The sequence below is a fragment of the Cherax quadricarinatus genome, chromosome 38, assembly GCF_038502225.1.
Source record: "Cherax quadricarinatus isolate ZL_2023a chromosome 38, ASM3850222v1, whole genome shotgun sequence".
NCBI classification, from domain to species: domain Eukaryota; kingdom Metazoa; phylum Arthropoda; class Malacostraca; order Decapoda; family Parastacidae; genus Cherax; species Cherax quadricarinatus.
Window position 1 is genome coordinate 6,917,598 of NC_091329.1, and position 19,904 is coordinate 6,937,501.

At 45.2% G+C, this 19,904-nt stretch overlaps 1 protein-coding gene across 20 annotated transcripts in view; it reads right to left on the bottom strand.

The window, feature by feature from the left end:
- unc-13 overlaps nucleotides 1–19,904 on the bottom strand; it is a 1,383,522-nt gene that overhangs the window by 59,445 nt on the left and 1,304,173 nt on the right. For all 20 annotated transcript variants that reach the window (XM_070092069.1, XM_070092068.1, XM_070092067.1 and 17 more), the window contains one exon: nucleotides 1,947–2,266. In XM_070092069.1, the coding sequence (XP_069948170.1) occupies nucleotides 1,947–2,266 (320 nt within the window). The remainder of the gene's footprint in view (nucleotides 1–1,946; nucleotides 2,267–19,904) is intronic.

Here is a 19,904-nt window from a genome sequence, read left to right on the forward strand (position 1 = left end):
ATAGGATAGCAGATGAACAAGGAGGCTTTAGGAAAGGTAGGGGGTGTGTGGACCAGGTGTTTACAGTGAAACATATAAGTGAACAGTATTTAGATAAGGCTAAAGAGGTCTTTGTGGCATTTATGGATTTGGAAAAGGCGTATGACAGGGTGGATAGGGGGGCAATGTGGCAGATGTTGCAAGTGTATGGTGTAGGAGGTAGGTTACTGAAAGCAGTGAAGAGTTTTTACGAGGATAGTGAGGCTCAAGTTAGAGTATGTAGGAAAGAGGGAAATTTTTTCCCAGTAAAAGTAGGCCTTAGACAAGGATGTGTGATGTCACCGTGGTTGTTTAATATATTTATAGATGGGGTTGTAAGAGAAGTAAATGCGAGGGTCTTGGCAAGAGGCGTGGAGTTAAAAGATAAAGAATCACACACAAAGTGGGAGTTGTCACAGCTGCTCTTTGCTGATGACACTGTGCTCTTGGGAGATTCTGAAGAGAAGCTGCAGAGATTGGTGGATGAATTTGGTAGGGTGTGCAAAAGAAGAAAATTAAAGGTGAATACAGGAAAGAGTAAGGTTATGAGGATAACAAAAAGATTAGGTGATGAAAGATTGAATATCAGATTGGAGGGAGAGAGTATGGAGGAGGTGAACGTATTCAGATATTTGGGAGTGGACGTGTCAGCAGATGGGTCTATGAAAGATGAGGTGAATCATAGAATTGATGAGGGAAAAAGAGTGAGTGGTGCACTTAGGAGTCTGTGGAGACAAAGAACTTTGTCCTTGGAGGCAAAGAGGGGAATGTATGAGAGTATAGTTTTACCAACGCTCTTATATGGGTGTGAAGCGTGGGTGATGAATGTTGCAGCGAGGAGAAGGCTGGAGGCAGTGGAGATGTCATGTCTGAGGGCAATGTGTGGTGTGAATATAATGCAGAGAATTCGTAGTTTGGAAGTTAGGAGGAGGTGCGGGATTACCAAAACTGTTGTCCAGAGGGCTGAGGAAGGGTTGTTGAGGTGGTTCGGACATGTAGAGAGAATGGAGCGAAACAGAATGACTTCAAGAGTGTATCAGTCTGTAGTGGAAGGAAGGCGGGGTAGGGGTCGGCCTAGGAAGGGTTGGAGGGAGGGGGTAAAGGAGGTTTTGTGTGCGAGGGGCTTGGACTTCCAGCAGGCATGCGTGAGCGTGTTTGATAGGAGTGAATGGAGACAAATGGTTTTTAATACTTGACGTGCTGTTGGAGTGTGAGCAAAGTAACATTTATGAAGGGATTCAGGGAAACCGGCAGGCCGGACTTGAGTCCTGGAGATGGGAAGTACAGTGCCTGCACTCTGAAGGAGGGGTGTTAATGTTGCAGTTTAAAAACTGTAGTGTAAAGCACCCTTCTGGCAAGACAGTGATGGAGTGAATGATGGTGAAAGTTTTTCTTTTTCGGGCCACCCTGCCTTGGTGGGAATCGGCCAGTGTGATAATAAAATAATAATAAAAATATATATATACGTATATATACACACACATATATATATTAACGTAAGCTGTGTATTATTTATATGACTAGTAAAAATTCTATACAGCCAAACACTGCTTCAATAATATCTTCCAAATTACATGTATGTCTTTTCTTCATTATTGCTGGCAGTAAGACATTTGGATACACAGATATATTTTCTCAAAAAAGATATAACAATGAGATCTTTGTATACAACTCAATAAAATGACCTTCAACCTTTTCTACTTTTTTGAGTTAGGCAGCTGGTAGGAGAAGTAGATTGTTGTTATATATGCAATAAATCTGAAGGTGTCATCTATGGCTAAGAGATGTAGCAGAATTTCTAGTATTAGGCTAGGCTAAATTGTCTGAAATGAACTGTATAACCATGGAATTTTTGCATGCAATCATGTGCTACTCATTTCTGTAGGAACATTATATCATGCGGAAATTAACTTTGAAGAGGTACTTACGTCATAGCTTGGTATATACTCTCTATGCCGTATCTCATGGCAAACTCGTCGACAATGTCCTGCGCATGGTCATCGAAGTAAACCTTCCAGGCATCATCTCCCTTCGCTTGCGGAAGCTTGACAGCGCCACCATCCACCTCACACAGGTAGTGGAAGAGGTTCTCGTGAAGACAAGTGTACTGGACGTGGTATGGAGCAACCTTCTCCTCACCCTTGATCTCCACTGAGATGTGTAATCTTATGGCACCTGACACCGCTGACTTGTCAGTACGTTTCTCCAGGTTGTACCACACGTCCATCTCACCTGACAGAGTCCGCACCTAAACACCACACACACATAAGAATTAGTAACTTACTTATTACTTTATTACCGAGTAGCCCACATTGAATAGTGCAAAAATACCTTTCTCACCTCACACACTGAATGTCTGTGGTTCGGTTCCCGACATGGGTGGAAATGCTATGTCTGTTTCCTTAAACCTGTTGTGCATGTTCACCTAGCAGTAAGTAGGTACCTGGGTGTTAGTTGACTCGTGTGGGTAGCATCCTGGGGGGGACAAGACTGAAGGACCCTGATGAAAATAAGACAGTCCTCAATGACGTACTGACTTTCTTGGGTTGCTAACACTCCGGGTTAAAAAAATATAGGAACAAATCTTACTCCTCAGACACAAGCGTGAGGTCAGCAGCAATAGCCTGGTTGACCAGCCCCTGATCCACAGAGAGGCCTGGTCACAGACCAGGGCCGCAGGGGCGGTGACCCCCGAAACTCTCTCCAGGTATCCTTCAGGCATACCTAAGAAGTGTTGCCACAGATTGAAAACATTCACGCTAATTCTGTAATCTTGAATGTGGGGTCACTACATTGTATTACCCGTATGGTCACTGTATGGTTCACTCAATATTATCATTTCCATAGGGAAGCGCTAAAATCGCATGGGTTACAGTGTCTGCTTTAAGCAAGCAGAAGGTGAGATATTAACATGTTTGTGATGTAAAATTAGTGAGATATAGTGACTGACATATTTACTGTATTTCCAATTAAAAATATATCAAAATATTTACAATGCCCGTAAGGTAGTCACCCAAGACACCATACAAGTGATAGTCACCCAAGACACCATACAACAAGTGGTAGTCACCTAAGACACCATACAACAAGTGGTAGTCACCCAAGACACCATACAACAAGTGGTAGTCACCCAAGACACCATACAACAAGTGGTAGTCACCCAAGACACCATACAACAAGTGGTAGTCACCCAAGACACCATACAACAAGTGGTAGTCACCCAAGACACCATACAACAAGTGGTAGTCACCAAAAACACCATACAACAAGTGGTAGTCACCCAAGGCACCATACAAATGGTAGTCACCTAAGACACCATACAAGTGGTAGTCACCCAAGACACCATACAAATGGTAGTCACCCAAGACACAATACAACACATGGCAGACACCATACAACACATGGCAAACATCATACAACACATGGCAGACACCATACAACACATGACATATCAACACATGGCAGACACTATGCATCACATGGCAGACACCATACAACACATAGCAGACACCATACAACACATGGCAGACACCATACAAATGCAGTTCTTAGATACACTGGAGAGTTGCACACCCTCTCTCAGCGCTGCCCCGGGAAACTCGCAGCACCAAACTTGGGCCAACATTTTCCAGTAATGACCCGGGCTTGGTAATTGTTGCGGAAGATACTCTCCAAGTTTTTTTTTGAGTTGTCCAAACTTAGCCAACTCTTAGACAGTTGTGCCAGACCCACAAATAAAAGAAAATGCTTACTGAAGATTATTATAAAAATTATTGTTTTGGTGACCGTAATATCCTTCTCATTACGAACGAATATTTCAAGACATTAATAACACACACACACACACACACACACAAGTGTATAATTGACAACCAGCATGGTTTCAGGGAGGGAAAATCCTGTGTCACAAACCTACTAGAGTTTTATGACAAGGTGACAGAAGTAAGACAAGAGAGAGAGGGGTGGATCGACTGCATTTTTTTGGACTGCAAGAAGGCCTTCGACACAGTTCCTCACAAGAGGTTACTGCAAAAGCTAGAGGATCAGGCACACATAACAGGAAAGGCACTGCAATGGATCAGAGAATACCTGACAGGGAGGCAACAACGAGTCATGGTACGCGACGAGGTGTCAGAGTGGGCGCCTGTGACAAGCGGGGTTCCACAGGGGTCAGTCCTAGGACCTGTGCTGTTCTTGGTATATGTGAACGACATAACGGAAGGGATAGACTCAGAAGTGTCCTTGTTTGCAGATGATGCGAAGTTAATGAGAAGAATCAAATCGGATGAGGATCAGGCAGGACTACAAAGAGACCTGGACAGGCTACAAGCCTGTTTCCAGCAACTGGCTCCTTGAGTTTAACCCTGCCAAATGCAAAGTCATGAAGATGGAACAGGGATGGTGATGTCTTGCATATGTCAAGAGAAAAGTTATAACTACAGGCCACATATTTAAACTCACCATGTAATCTGCATCACTAATATATAGATAGAGGAGGAGAGAATCACACACCATGTGTTGGCGCCCATGACACACCAAACTGTTGTTGTTGTTAAGGGCCCCGAGAGGTGGTGCAGTATTATCCTGCTGCTGCTCCCCACAGGAGCAGTATCACTACAATCTCCCCCTTCTAAAATATCAGAGACAGTAATCTCCCAAACTGTTAGGTGGGCGACGTACACGTCCCGACCTTCGTAGCCCTTGAGGCTCTTCACCAGGTTCAATATTTTCCAGCGGGGTTTGACTAACTGCTGGAGCAGAATCCTCTATTTCCGTAGGGGTAGTCTCAAGGGGCTTTCCAGGAGAAAACGAAGCATCTTTCACATCTATTGGTGTATCTTGAGATTCCACACTAATGGGGATTTCAACTGGGGCTAAATGTCTTGTAGATACTGTAGTCTCTTCACCATTTTGGTAGCGAATGTGGGTGTAATGTGGATTAGCTTGCAGGAGCTCTACCTCTTCCACTAAAGGATCCGTCTTGTTCATCCTACGGTGACTCTTCAGGAGAACGGGTCCAGGATGACATAACCAAGTGGGCACGGAGGCTCCCGTAGAGGAACGACGTGAATAGTTGAGGAGTCTTTCATGAGGGGTTGCATTAGTAGCTGTGCACAGCAATGATCTAATAGAGTGAAGAGCATCAGGTAGGACAGTTTGCCAGTGTTGAACAGGTAGACTGCGCGACTTCAATGTCATTGTAACTGCCTTCCATATAGTACCATTGAACCGCTCCACTTGACCATTGCCTTGAGGGTTGTAGCTTGTTGTTCTGCTGCAGGCAATACCTTTGCTAGACAAAAACTCCTGAAGTTCGTTACTCATGAATAAGGATCCCCTGTCTGAATGGATATAAGCTGGCATACCAAAAATAGAGAACAACTGTGAAAGACAACTAATAACAGTTGAAGCAGCCATATTTGCACAGGGGAATTCCCTCAAGGAAGGTTCCTTGATGTTGGTGAGGGGCTCTTGATTTAGGGAATTGTATCTGTGCTCCAGTTCCCCAAATTAAGCCTGAATGCCTTCCACATCCCCCCCCAGGCGCTTTATAATCCTCCGGGTTTAGCGCTTCCCCCTTGATTGTAATAATAATGCACAGGGGAATACAAAGGGAAACCTTGAATATTCATCTACTATGTTAAGGAAATACCTATTCTGATTTGTGCTTGGTAGAGGTCCTTTGAAATCTATATTCAATCTTTCGAAAGGCTGGGTGGATTTTATGAGATGAGTCTTCTCTGGCTGATGAAAGTTTGGCTTGCACTCTGCACATAGCCAGCAGCAACAGCCTGGTTGATCAGGCGCTGATCCACCAGGAGGCCTGGTCACAGACCGGGCCGCGGGGGCGTTGACCCCCGAAACTCTCTCCAGGTAAACTCCAGGTAAACATACTCTGCATGCTCTGATCACTTGCCGCACATCTTCCACTGAGTAGGGCATGTTCTTTGATTTGACAAAATGGTACAGGCGTGTAACTCCTGGGTGACACAAAGCCTTGTGGAGCGCTGAGAGTTTAGTTTAGTTTAATATGTTTATTATGCACCCCATACCCATCCTGTGGGCGATAAGGAGCGCTGAGAGTGATTGCAAATCATGACATGCTGCTCCACAGTGGGACCTAGAGAATGCATCAGGTGAGATGTTCTCTTGACCCGGTCGGTACAGAATATCAAAGTCATAACACGATAGTTCCATCCTCCAGCGTAATATCTTGTCATTCTTTATCCTACTTTTGTGCTTCTTGTCGAACATATACATCACGGACCGTTGGTCAGTCCTTATGGTGAAATGTCTACCAGTTAAATAATGCCTCCAGTGGCGAACTGCTTCTATGATGGCCTGGGCTTCCTTTTCTACAGCAGCGTAACATTTCTCTGATCCTTGAAAAGTTCTCAAAAAGAAGGCTACTGGTCGTCCTGCCTGAGATAAGACTGCAGCAATGGCAATGTCAGATGCATCCGTTTCCACTTCGAATGGTAGGGACTCATCAATGGCTTGAACTACTGAGTTTTCAATGTCCTGTTTGAGAGTATGGAAAGCGGCTTCTGCTTCCTTTGTCACAGGAAATGTGGTAGCACTCAATGGGCGGACTTTACTTGAATAGTTATAGATCCATTGTGAGTAATAAGCAAAGAGACCAAGAGTTCTTCGGAGTGACTTTTTGTCTTGAGGCATTGGAAGTTCCCGTAGAGGTCGTAGTCGTTCAGGGTCTGGGAATATTGAACCTCCTTCCACTACATAACCAAGGATACTAAGCCTTTTAGTTGAAAAAGTGCACTTTTCCTCATTGTAACTGATATTTTTCTTCTTGGTGGCTTCCAAAAACTTATCAAGGTTTGCATCATGTTCCTCCTGGGTCTTGCCACAAATGGTAACATTATCTAAATACGCGTAAGTTCCCATGAGTTGCTCTTCCTGAATGAGTGAATCCATAATTCGTTGGAAGCAGGCTACCCCATTGGTGACTCCAAAAGGGACTCTGGTAAACTGATACAGGCCATCACTAGCCTGAAATGCTGTGTATGGTTTATCTTCATTCCTTATAGGGACTTGATGATAGGCACTTTGTAGATCAATTGTGCTAAACACATAGTACTGAGCAATTTTGTTCACTGTATCATCAATTCGAGGTAGAGGGTACCCATCAAGAAGTGTAAATTTGTTGATTGTCTCAGAGTAATCGATAGCCAGTCTCCGTTTCCTATAATCATCTTTAACAACAACAACCTGTGCACGCCAAGGGGAATTACTCGGTTCTATAATACCCTCCTTCAGCAGCCTCTGAGTTTCTTTCTCAATGAACATCCGATCCTCATAAGAATAGCGGCGTGACTTAGCTGATATAGGATGGCAATCCGCGGTAAGATTTGCAAACAGCTTTGGTGGGTCTACCCTTAAAGTGCTAAGTCCACAGACAACAAGAGGAGGCAGTTCACCTCCATATGTTAAGGTGACACTACCATGCAGCTTCTGAAAGTCCTGACCAAGGATAACATCAGAGCACAGTTGTGGCAGAATAGCTAAATGTACATCTTGATAATCCTTTCCATTAACTCTGAGATTTACCTTACAAAACCCTAAGGTCTGAATAGAGAGAGATGTTGATGCCATGGAAACGGTACTTGATGAGTGATGTACAGTCAAGGAGTGGCGTTTAACTAAGTCAAGATTGATGAAACTCTCTGAGCTGCCACTATCAATAAGACCATCTACTTCTGTTCCTTTGATGAATACTTTCACAACTGCCTTTGACAGTGAATTTGGAGTAGCCGCAGAAGTCACTGTTGCTAGTGTCGCATGATCACTGGAATGTGTGGAGGCACTAGCTCTAGTTGATGCATTAGCATGACATACTTTAGCAAAGTGACCTTTCTTGTGGCATTTACGGCACATTGCTTCACGAGCAGGACACTTTGGACGTGGATGTCTTGAAAAACCACAAAAGAAACACACCGTACCTGCTGCTGCTGTCACTGAGGCAGGTTCCACAGTAACTTCATTGCAAGAGTCTTGGTCAGGAATTGCAGCACTTACCACTCGAGAAGGCTGAGTGGTACTGTATACTTCAGAATTCTTCTGGGCTGAATCTAGAGCTCTTGCCTGGTCAAAGGTAGCGGCTAAGTCGAGAGTTTTATTCTCCAATAAACGCTGCCTTATTATTGGTGATTGCAGGCCACTGATAAAAGTATCCCTGATGGACTCTTCACAATGCTGAGCAGCTGTCACTGCTTGGAAGTGACAGTCCTTACCTAAAATTTTCAGTGCTTGAAGGTATTCCTCTAAGGATTCATCAATCTGCTGGTGGCGAGTTGCAAGGCGATAGCGTGCAAAGATTTCATTTGTAGGTTTAATATACTGAGACTTGAGGGTTTTGATAGCATCTTCGTAGGTATTACACTCAGAAATAGCCTCATATATCTTAGGTGACACAAAATTGATGAGCAGACTTAGTTTATCTAGATCTTCTTTAGGAAGGGCTCCCAAGAAGTTTTCGAAAGTCTTAAACCAGTGCTTCCATTCCTGAGCAGCCGTTGATAAGCTGGGGTCACAGTCTAGCCTCTCAGGTTTCAGTAAACGCTCCATGTTGTGATGTAGTCTAGCTCAGGATCACCACCAGGTAGCCCAGGATTCTGTGTTCAATAAATTGTTGTGATAGAAACACAGGCCTTATCTCTAGGCTTTATTGAACATAGAATCTTCATAGTACTTCTGCAACAACAAAATATAATGACTAGTACATCTAATAACGATTTCTACAGGGATGGTGATGTCTTGCATATGTCAAGAGAAAAGTTATAACTACAGGCCACATATTTAAACTCACCATGTAATCTGCATCACTAATATAGGGATAGTAGAAGAGAAGAGAATCACACACCATGTGTCGGCGCCCATGACACACACCAAACTGTTGTTGTTGTTAAGGGCCCCGAGAGGTGGTGCAGTATTATCCTGCTGCTGCTCCCCACAGGAGCAGTATCACTACAATCCCCCCCTGCTTTTAACATTTCTGTCATGATCCCATCAGTTCCAGCTGCTTTACCCCCTTTCATTCTACATAATGCCTCACGTACTTCCACCACACTTACATTCTGCTCTTCTTCACTCCTAAAAGATGGTATACCTCCCTGGCCAGTGCATGAAATTACCGCCTCCCTTTCTTCCTCAACATTTAAATGTTCCTCAAAATATTCTCGCCATCTACCTAATACCTCCCTCTCCCCATCTACTAACTCCCCTACTCTGTTTTTAACGGACAAATCCATACTTTCCCTAGGCTTCCTTAACTTGTTTAACTCACTCCAAAATTTTTTCTTATTTTCATTAAAATTTCTTGACAGTGCCTCTCCCACTCTTTCATCTGCTCTCCTTTTGCACTCTCTCACCACTCTCTTCACCTTTCTTTTACTCTCCATATACTCTGCTCTTCTTATAACACTTCTGCTTTGTAAAAACCTCTCGTAAGCTACCTTTTTCTCTTTTATCACACCCTTTACTTCATCATTCCACCAATCACTCCTCTTTCCTCCTGCCCTCACCCTCCTATAACCACAAACTTCTGCCCCACATTCTAATACTGCATTTTTAAAACTATTCCAACCCTCTTCAACCCCCCCACTACTCATCTTTGCACTAGCCCACCTTTCTGCCAAGAGTCGCTTATATCTCGCCCGAACTTCCTCCTCCCTTAGTTTATACACTTTCACCTCCCTCTTACTTGTTGTTGCCACCTTCCTCTTTTCCCATCTACCTCTTACTCTAACTGTAGTTACAACTAAATAATGATCCGATATATCAGTTGCCCCTCTATAAACATGTACATCCTGGAGCCTACCCATCAACCTTTTATCCACCAATACATAATCTAACAAACTACTTTCATTACGTGCTACATCATACCTTGTATATTTATTTATCCTCTTTTTCATAAAATATGTATTACTTATTACCAAATTTCTTTCTACACATAGCTCAATTAAAGGCTCCCCATTTACATTTACCCCTGGCACCCCAAATTTACCTACTACTCCCTCCATAACATTTTTACCCACTTTAGCATTGAAATCCCCAACCACCATTACTCTCACACTTGATTCAAAACTCCCCACGCATTCATTCAACATTTCCCAGAATCTCTCTCTCTCTCTCCTCTACACTTCTCTCTTCTCCAGGTGCATACACACTTACTATAACCCACTTTTCACATCCAGTCTTTATTTTACTCCACATAATCCTTGAATTTATACATTTGTAGTCCCTCTTTTCCTGCCATAGCTTATCCTTCAACATTATTGCTACTCCTTCTTTAGCTCTAACTCTATTTGAAACCCCTGACCTAATCCCATTTATTCCTCTCCATTGAAACTCTCCCACCCCCTTCAGCTTTGTTTCACTTAAAGCCAGGACATCCAGTTTCTTCTCATTCATAACATCCACAATCATCTCTTTCTTATCATATATATATATTATATATATATTATATATGTATATATATTATATATATATATATATATTATATATATATATATATATATATATATATAAGAAAAAACTTCACATTTTGGATAAATTATCCACCAGTCATCTACTAATCATTCACCAGTTATCCAGCAGTCATTCAAAGTTATCCACCAATCATTCACCAATCACCCATCAATCATCTACCTAAGATAAGCCACGGAAGCCCAGCAGCAAGAACTATTCTCGTAAGAGTCATCTCTGAAATACCAACCATAATATCCCACTCTCTCCTACGAAGCTGCTTACAAGAACTACAATGATGTAATAAGTCCCTTTGACATACATATGATGCTATGTATGATAATTATGAAAGTGTATGTAAGTGTACCAGTACCTGAATAAACTTACTAATATGACGAATATACTTGATTCTCTCTCTCTCCCTCCCTCCCTACCTCTTTCTCTCCCTCTCCTTTTTTTTTTCACACAGGGTTTGACAAGGTTAGGTTAAGGATCCCTAGCTTTATTGACAAGCTATTTACAGATTAAGAATTCCTAACTTTATTGACAAGCTAAGAGCTGTTACCTACATCAGCTCACTTGAAAGCATTTTTATTGTTATGAAACATACAAGTAGGGAACAGGATGAAATTGGAGCCATCTGTAGACCAGCATTTTCATTTGATCAACTGACTTTATCTCGTTGACATCATAATGCTGTACGAATGTGTTCCATACTCGAGTCATCCTGGGGATAAATGATCTCAGATGAAGTGATGTTCTGGAGAAGGGTACAGCCAGAGTGAAGTTTCTGCTGGCGGCCCGTCTTGTGGTATAGAAGCTTGCTTCTCGCTGTCCTCGAAGTGGAACCAAGTCTCCCTCCCTCCCTCCCTCTCTCTCTCTCTCTCTCTTCCTCCCTCTCTCTCTCCCTCCCCCTCTCTCTCCCTCCCCCTCTCTCTCTGTCTCCCTCCCCCCTCTCTCTCTCCCTCCCCCCCTCTCTCTCTCTCACTTCTGTCCGGTGTCCAACACAAACTATAACATTCTGAAACAGCTGCCACTTCAGATCACGCGATATTTTCAGACTAATTGATACGGCGAACGATTTGTCTCTCTCGTTCAACAGACGCGCAAACATTGCTTGCAACAGCAATTTGACGCACCCAGGCCTGACCACATCGACTCAAGGCTGAGGGACTGATTACCTCAAACTCCTCCTGTTCTTCACCGTTCTCCTTTGTATGGACTGATGAAGCCAGTGTGTGGCGAAACGTTTCCTCATTAAAGATACCCAAGTGTTGCACATGTGTCTAATTTATCGGATTACTCCTTCATGATAAAGCTGATATGTTAGCCAAGAAGAGCACCCTGAAGGAGAATGTAGAATATAACTTTGGTATATTTGTCTAGCATTAGGAATAATATTAGGAGAGAAGTAAATAATGAAAATGATTGTAATAGGAATGCAGTTAGAAGCCTGAGTAGATCTATAACCCACTATGATAACATGAACGTAGATAAGTATGTTTATGGAGCAACTTGCAATGTGAACAGACTGACTGATGTTGTAGTGGCAAGGCTTAGGCTTGGTTACAAGTACTTCTGGCAGTTTGGCAGACACACAGATGATCCAACTAAATGCAAATTATGTGGTCAGGTATATGGTCACTGTCTTGAACACTATGTGCTTAATTGTCCACTTATTGGGGAATACAGAGACAGACAGTATAATAACCTATGTGACATGTCAAGATATCTTATTAATGAAAATAAGATACCAGATATACTAAGCAAATTTCCTAAATTTGCTTGCAACAGATAAGTGAACTGTAGATATAAATCCAGATGTACACCTGTTAACCCTTTTGGGGCAAACTTCCTAGGCCTTTTGTGTATCCATATGCTCTTGCGCTACCGTCCACAGGATGGATATGAGGTGCACAATAAACTAGCCACTTCGGTGGCAAAATCTAATCCACTGTGTAACTATTATATAGAACAGTGTAGCAGCACACTGCTCATGTATCCAATTCTATTATATTAACCAATACCCCAACATTTTTCTATCCCTTCACCACCCCTTCCCTCCTCCTCATTCCCTCCTCCTCATTCCCTCACTCCTCCTCTTATTTGTTATTCACTCATTTCTCACCCTTCACCTTTACACTCATGTTCTTCATTAACCGTCAGTCATTATTCTCACAATAATATACTGAGGCACTCTGATGAAAATTCCTTAATAAATTAGCTGAGAGAGAGAGAGAGAGAGAGAGGGAGAGAGAGAGAGAGAGAGAGAGAGAGAGAGAGAGAGAGAGAGAGAGAGAGAGAGAGAGAGAGAGAGAGAGAGAGAGACTGAGTTTGTTTACGTACCCTCATACAATTCAAGTTTTCCATTAAGCTGGTCAGATCCCTCATAATCCTCATGCTGAACGGGAATTCAAGGTAAAAAAAAGTAAAGTCTGTACCTCTCAGGATCCGCCTACTACTGCTACTTATGAGGGCAAGGTAGTCCTAGCCTCACCCTCACTACCTTCACTTACTACTGCTACTTATGAGGGCAAGGTAGTCCTAGCCTCACCCTCACTACCTTCACTTACTACTGCTACTTATGAGGGCAAGGTAGTCCTGACCTCACTCTCACTACCTTCACTTACTACTGCTACTTATGAGGGCAATATGAGGGCAAGGTAGTCCTAGCCTCACCCTCACTACCTTCACTTACTACTGCTACTTATGAGGGCAAGGTAGTCCTAGCCTCACCCTCACTACCTTCACTTACTACCGCTACATATGAGGGCAAGGTAGTCCTAGCCTCACCCTCACTACCTTCACTTACTACCGCTACTTATGAGGGCAAGGTAGTCCTAGCCTCACCCTCACTACCTTCACTTACTACTGCTACTTATGAGGGCAAGGTAGTCCTAGCCTCACCCTCACTACCTTCACTTACTACTGCTACTTATGAGGGCAAGGTAGTCCTAGCCTCACCCTCACTACCTTCACTTACTACTGCTACTTATGAGGGCAAGGTAGTCCTAGCCTCACCCTCACTACCTTCACTTACTACTGCTACTTATGAAGGCAAGGTAGTCCTAGCCTCACCCTCACTACCTTCACTTACTACTGCTACTTATGAGGGCAAGGTAGTCCTAGCCTCACCCTCACTACCTTCACTTACTACCGCTACTTATGAGGGCAAGGTAGTCCTAGCCTCACCCTCACTACTTTCACTTACTACCGCTACTTATGAAGGCAAGGTAGTCCTAGCCTCACCCTCACTACTTTCACTTACTACCGCTACTTATGAAGGCAAGGTAGTCCTAGCCTCACCCTCACTACCTTCACTTACTACTGCTACTTATGAAGGCAAGGTAGTCCTAGCCTCACCCTCACTACCTTCACTTACTACTGCTACTAATGAAGGCAAGGTAGTCCTAGCCTCACCCTCACTACCTTCACTTACTACTGCTACTTATGAAGGCAAGGTAGTCCTAGCCTCACCCTCACTACCTTCACTTACTACTGCTACTTATGAAGGCAAGGTAGTCCTAGCCTCACCCTCACTACCTTCACTTACTACTGCTACTTATGAAGGCAAGGTAGTCCTAGCCTCACCCTCACTACCTTCACTTACTACTGCTACTTATGAGGGCAAGGTAGTCCTAGCCTCACCCTCACTACCTTCACTTACTACTGCTACTTATGAGGGCAAGGTAGTCCTAGCCTCACCCTCACTACCTTCACTTACTACTGCTACTTATGAAGGCAAGGTAGTCCTAGCCTCACCCTCACTACCTTCACTTACTACTGCTACTTATGAGGGCAAGGTAGTCCTAGCCTCACCCTCACTACCTTCACTTACTACTGCTACTTATGAGGGCAAGGTAGTCCTAGCCTCACCCTCACTACCTTCACTTACTACTGCTACTTATGAGGGCAAGGTAGTCCTAGCCTCACCCTCACTACCTTCACTTACTACTGCTACTTATGAAGGCAAGGTAGTCCTAGCCTCACCCTCACTACCTTCACTTACTACTGCTACTTATGAGGGCAAGGTAGTCCTAGCCTCACCCTCACTACCTTCACTTACTACTGCTACTTATGAGGGCAAGGTAGTCCTAGCCTCACCCTCACTACCTTCACTTACTACCGCTACTTATGAGGGCAAGGTAGTCCTAGCCTCACCCTCACTACTTTCACTTACTACCGCTACTTATGAAGGCAAGGTAGTCCTAGCCTCACCCTCACTACCTTCACTTACTACTGCTACTTATGAGGGCAAGGTAGTCCTAGCCTCACCCTCACTACCTTTGCTTACTACTGCTACTTATGAAGGCAAGGTAGTCCTAGCCTCACCCTCACTACCTTCACTTACTACTGCTACTTATGAAGGCAAGGTAGTCCTAGCCTCACCCTCACTACCTTCACTTACTACTGCTACTTATGAGGGCAAGGTAGTCCTAGCCTCACCCTCACTACCTTCACTTACTACTGCTACTTATGAAGGCAAGGTAGTCCTAGCCTCACCCTCACTACCTTCACTTACTACTGCTACTTATGAGGGCAAGGTAGTCCTAGCCTCACTCTCACTACCTTCACTTACTACTGCTACTTATGAGGGCAAGGTAGTCCTAGCCTCACCCTCACTACCTTCACTTACTACCGCTACTTATGAAGGCAAGGTAGTCCTAGCCTCACCCTCACTACCTTCACTTACTACCGCTACTTATGAAGGCAAGGTAGTCCTAGCCTCACCCTCACTACCTTCACTTACTACCGCTACTTATGAAGGCAAGGTAGTCCTAGCCTCACCCTCTCTACCTTCACTTACTACCGCTACTTATGAAGGCAAGGTAGTCCTAGCCTCACCCTCACTACTTTCACTTACTACTGCTACTTATGAAGGCAAGGTAGTCCTAGCCTCACCCTCACTACCTTCACTTACTACCGCTACTTATGAAGGCAAGGTAGTCCTAGCCTCACCCTCACTACTTTCACTTACTACTGCTACTTATGAAGGCAAGGTAGTCCTAGCCTCACCCTCACTACTTTCACTTACTACCGCTACTTATGAAGGCAAGGTAGTCCTAGCCTCACCCTCACTACTTTCACTTACTACCGCTACTTATGAAGGCAAGGTAGTCCTAGCCTCACCCTCACTACCTTCACTTACTACCGCTACTTATGAAGGCAAGGTAGTCCTGGCCTCACCCTCACTACCTTCACTTACTACTGCTACTTATGAAGGCAAGGTAGTCCTAGCCTCACCCTCACTACCTTCACTTACTACCGCTACTTATGAAGGCAAGGTAGTCCTAGCCTCACCCTCACTACCTTCACTTACTACCGCTACTTATGAAGGCAAGGTAGTCCTAGCCTCACCCTCACTACCTTCACTTACTACCGCTACTTATGAAGGCAAGGTAGTCCTGGCCTCACCCTCACTACCTTCACTTACTACCGCTACTTATGAAGGCAAGGTAGTCCTAGCCTCACCCTCACTACCTTCACTTACTACTGCTACTTATGAAGGCAAGGTAGTCCTAGCCTCACCCTCACTACCTTCACTTACTACCGCTACTTATGAAGGCAAGGTAGTCCTAGCCTCACCCTCACATGGTTAAACCCAACACTCCGCGGGTTCAACTCTTATAAAATTCATAAGTGGAATAGTAGGTAGCTGGCTGGTGGATGCTCCGCCCTCTTCTTCCTCTCACGTTCTCTTTCCATTCCTTTCCCGTTGCTCTTCACTACTGGAAACAGAGAGAGTATGTTTGTTTTTGTCCCGCTGCTTAGTCACCTGACTTCTCTAGTGACTGTCAGAGAAGTTTTTTTTGGGGTTTACGTCTAGATTTGTATTTGGCGTCGTCTCCAGTACTGTATGAATACTCTTCATGTGTTGCTAGCGCTAACCAGATTTGCTACTAGGTTACAACACTCTAGACATCACTGCAACACTCTTAAATAAGGGTGAGCTTCTCCAGACCTCACAGCAACGTAGACAAGGGTGAGTTTCTCCAGACCTCACAGCAACATAGACAAGGGTGAGCTTCTCCAGACCTCACAGTAACATAGACAAGGGTGAGCTTCTCTAGACCTCACAGCAACGTCGACAAGGGTGAGCTTCTCCAGACCTCACAGCAACATAGACAAGGGTGAGCTTCTCCAGACCTCACAGCAACACAGACAAGGGTGAGCTTCTCCAGACCTCACAGCAACATAGACAAGGGTGAGCTTCTCCAGACCTCACAGCAACGTAGACAAGGGTGAGTTTCTCCAGACCTCACAGCAACACAGACAAGGGTGAGCTTCTCCAGACCTCACAGCAACGTAGACAAGGGTGAGTTTCTCCAGTCCTCACAGCAACGTAGACAAGGATGAGCTTCTCCAGACCTCACAGCAGCGTAGACAAGGGTGAGTTTCTCCAGACCTCACAGCAACGTAGACAAGGGTGAGCTTCTCCAGACCTCACAGCAACGTAGACAAGGGTGAGCTTCTCCAGACCTCACAGCAACATAGACAAGGGTGAGCTTCTCCAGATCTCACAGCAACGTTGACAAGGGTGAGCTTCTCCAGACCTCACAGCAAAGTTGACAAGGGTGAGCTTCTCCAGACCTCACAGCAACGTTGACAAGGGTGAGCTTCTCCAGACCTCACAGCAACGTAGACAAGGGTGAGTTTCTCCAGACCTCACAGCAACGTTGACAAGGGTGAGTTTCTCCAGACCTCACAGCAACGTAGACAAGGGTGAGTTTCTCCAAACCTCACAGCAACGTAGACAAGGGTGAGTTTCTCCAGACCTCACAGCAAAGTAGACAAGGGTGAGCTTCTCCAGACCTCACAGCAACGTAGACAAGGATGAGTTTCTCCAGACCTCACAGCAACACACACAATGGTGAGCTTCTCCAGACCTCACAGCAACGTCGACAAGGGTGAGATTCTCCAGACCTCACAGCAACATGGACAAGGGTGAGCTTCTCCAGACCTCACAGCAACACAGACAAGGATGAGCTTCTCCAGACCTCACAGCAACATAGACAAGGGTGAGGTTCTCCAGACCTCACAGCAACGTAGATAAGGGTGAGTTTCTCCAGACCTCACAGCAACATAGACAAGGGTGAGCTTCTCCAGACCTCACAGCAACGTAGACAAGGGTGAGTTTCTCCAGTCCTCACAGCAACGTAGACAAGGATGAGCTTCTCCAGACCTCACAGCAGCGTAGACAAGGGTGAGTTTCTCCAGACCTCACAGCAACGTAGACAAGGGTGAGCTTCTCCAGACCTCACAGCAACGTAGACAAGGGTGAGCTTCTCCAGACCTCACAGCAACATAGACAAGGGTGAGCTTCTCCAGACCTCACAGCAACGTTGACAAGGGTGAGCTTCTCCAGACCTCACAGCAAAGTTGACAAGGGTGAGCTTCTCCAGACCTCACAGCAACGTTGACAAGGGTGAGCTTCTCCAGACCTCACAGCAACGTAGACAAGGGTGAGTTTCTCCAGACCTCACAGCAACGTTGACAAGGGTGAGTTTCTCCAGACCTCACAGCAACGTAGACAAGGGTGAGTTTCTCCAGACCTCACAGCAACGTAGACAAGGGTGAGTTTCTCCAGACCTCACAGCAACGTAGACAAGGGTGAGCTTCTCCAGACTTCACAGCAACGTAGACAAGGGTGAGTTTCTCCAGACCTCACAGCAACACAGACAATGGTGAGGTTCTCCAGACCTCACAGCAACGTCGACAAGGGTGAGCTTCTCCAGACCTCACAGCAACGTAGACAAGGGTGAGTTTCTCCAGACCTCACAGCAACACAGACAATGGTGAGCTTCTCCAGACCTCACAGCAACGTCGACAAGGGTGAGCTTCTCCAGACCTCACAGGAACACAGACAAGGATGAGCTTCTTCAGACCTCACAGCAACATAGACAAGGGTGAGGTTCTCCAGACCTCACAGCAACGTAGACAAGGGTGAGTTTCTCCAGACCTCACAGCAACATAGACAAGGGTGAGCTTCTCCAGACCTCACAGCAACGTAGACAAGGGTGAGTTTCTCCAGACCTCACAGCAACGTAGACAAGGATGAGCTTCTCCAGACCTCACAGCAGCGTAGACAAGGGTGTGTTTCTCCAGACCTCACAGCAACGTAAACAAGGGTGAGCTTCTCCAGACCTCACAGCAACGTAGACAAGGGTGAGCTTCTCCAGACCTCACAGCAACATAGACAAGGGTGAGCTTCTCCAGACCTCACAGCAACGTTGACAAGGGTGAGCTTCTCCAGACCTCACAGCAAAGTTGACAAGGGTGAGCTTCTCCAGACCTTACAACAACGTTGACAAGGGTGAGCTTCTCCAGACCTCACAGCAACGTAGACAAGGGTGAGTTTCTCCAGACCTCACAGCAACGTTGACAAGGGTGAGTTTCTCCAGACCTCACAGCAACGTAGACAAGGGTGAGCTTCTCCAGACCTCACAGCAACGTAGACAAGGGTGAGTTTCTCCAGACCTCACAGCAACGTAGACAAGGGTGAGCTTCTCCAGACCTCACAGCAACGTAGACAAGGGTGAGTTTCTCCAGACCTCACAGCAACGTAGACAAGGGTGAGTTTCTCCAGACCTCACCTCCCACAGCAACGTAGACAAGGGTGAGCTTCTCCAGACCTCACAGCAACGTAGACAAGGGTGAGTTTCTCCAGACCTCACAGCAACGTAGACAAGGGTGAGCTTCTCCAGACCTCACAGCAAAGTTGACAAGGGTGAGCTTCTCCAGACCTCACAACAACGTTGACAAGGGTGAGCTTCTCCAGACCTCACAGCAACGTAGACAAGGGTGAGTTTCTCCAGACCTCACAGCAACGTAGACAAGGGTGAGTTTCTCCAGACCTCACAGCAACGTAGACAAGGGTGAGTTTCTCCAGACCTCACAGCAACGTAGACAAGGGTGAGTTTCTCCAGACCTCACAGCAACACAGACAAGGGTGAGCTTCTCCAGACCTCACAGCAACACAGACAAGGGTGAGCTTCTCCAGACTTCACAACAAAACTCTAAGACATAGGCGAGGCACGAGAGAGAGAGAGAGAGAGAGAGAGAGAGAGAGAGAGAGAGAGAGAGAGAGAGAGAGAGAGAGAGAGAGAGAGAGAGAGAGAGAGAGAGAGAGAGAGAGAGAGACAGAGACAGAGAAAGAGCTTCCCCAGACATCAGATCAGGTACACCCTGCATATGATGGGCGTGCAGCGTAAACGTAATTAGACTGGGCTCTAACCCTGTAAAACGTCACATAAACCAGAGCGGCCGCACAACGCCTCATAACAACATAGAAACGAACAAGATTTTCGTAGAGTTGAAATACACGAGAAGCGAAAAAAAAAAATTCCTCCAACAGCCCACTATTTTTTTGGGGGGGGGCAGAGGGGGGGGAGCAGAAAATT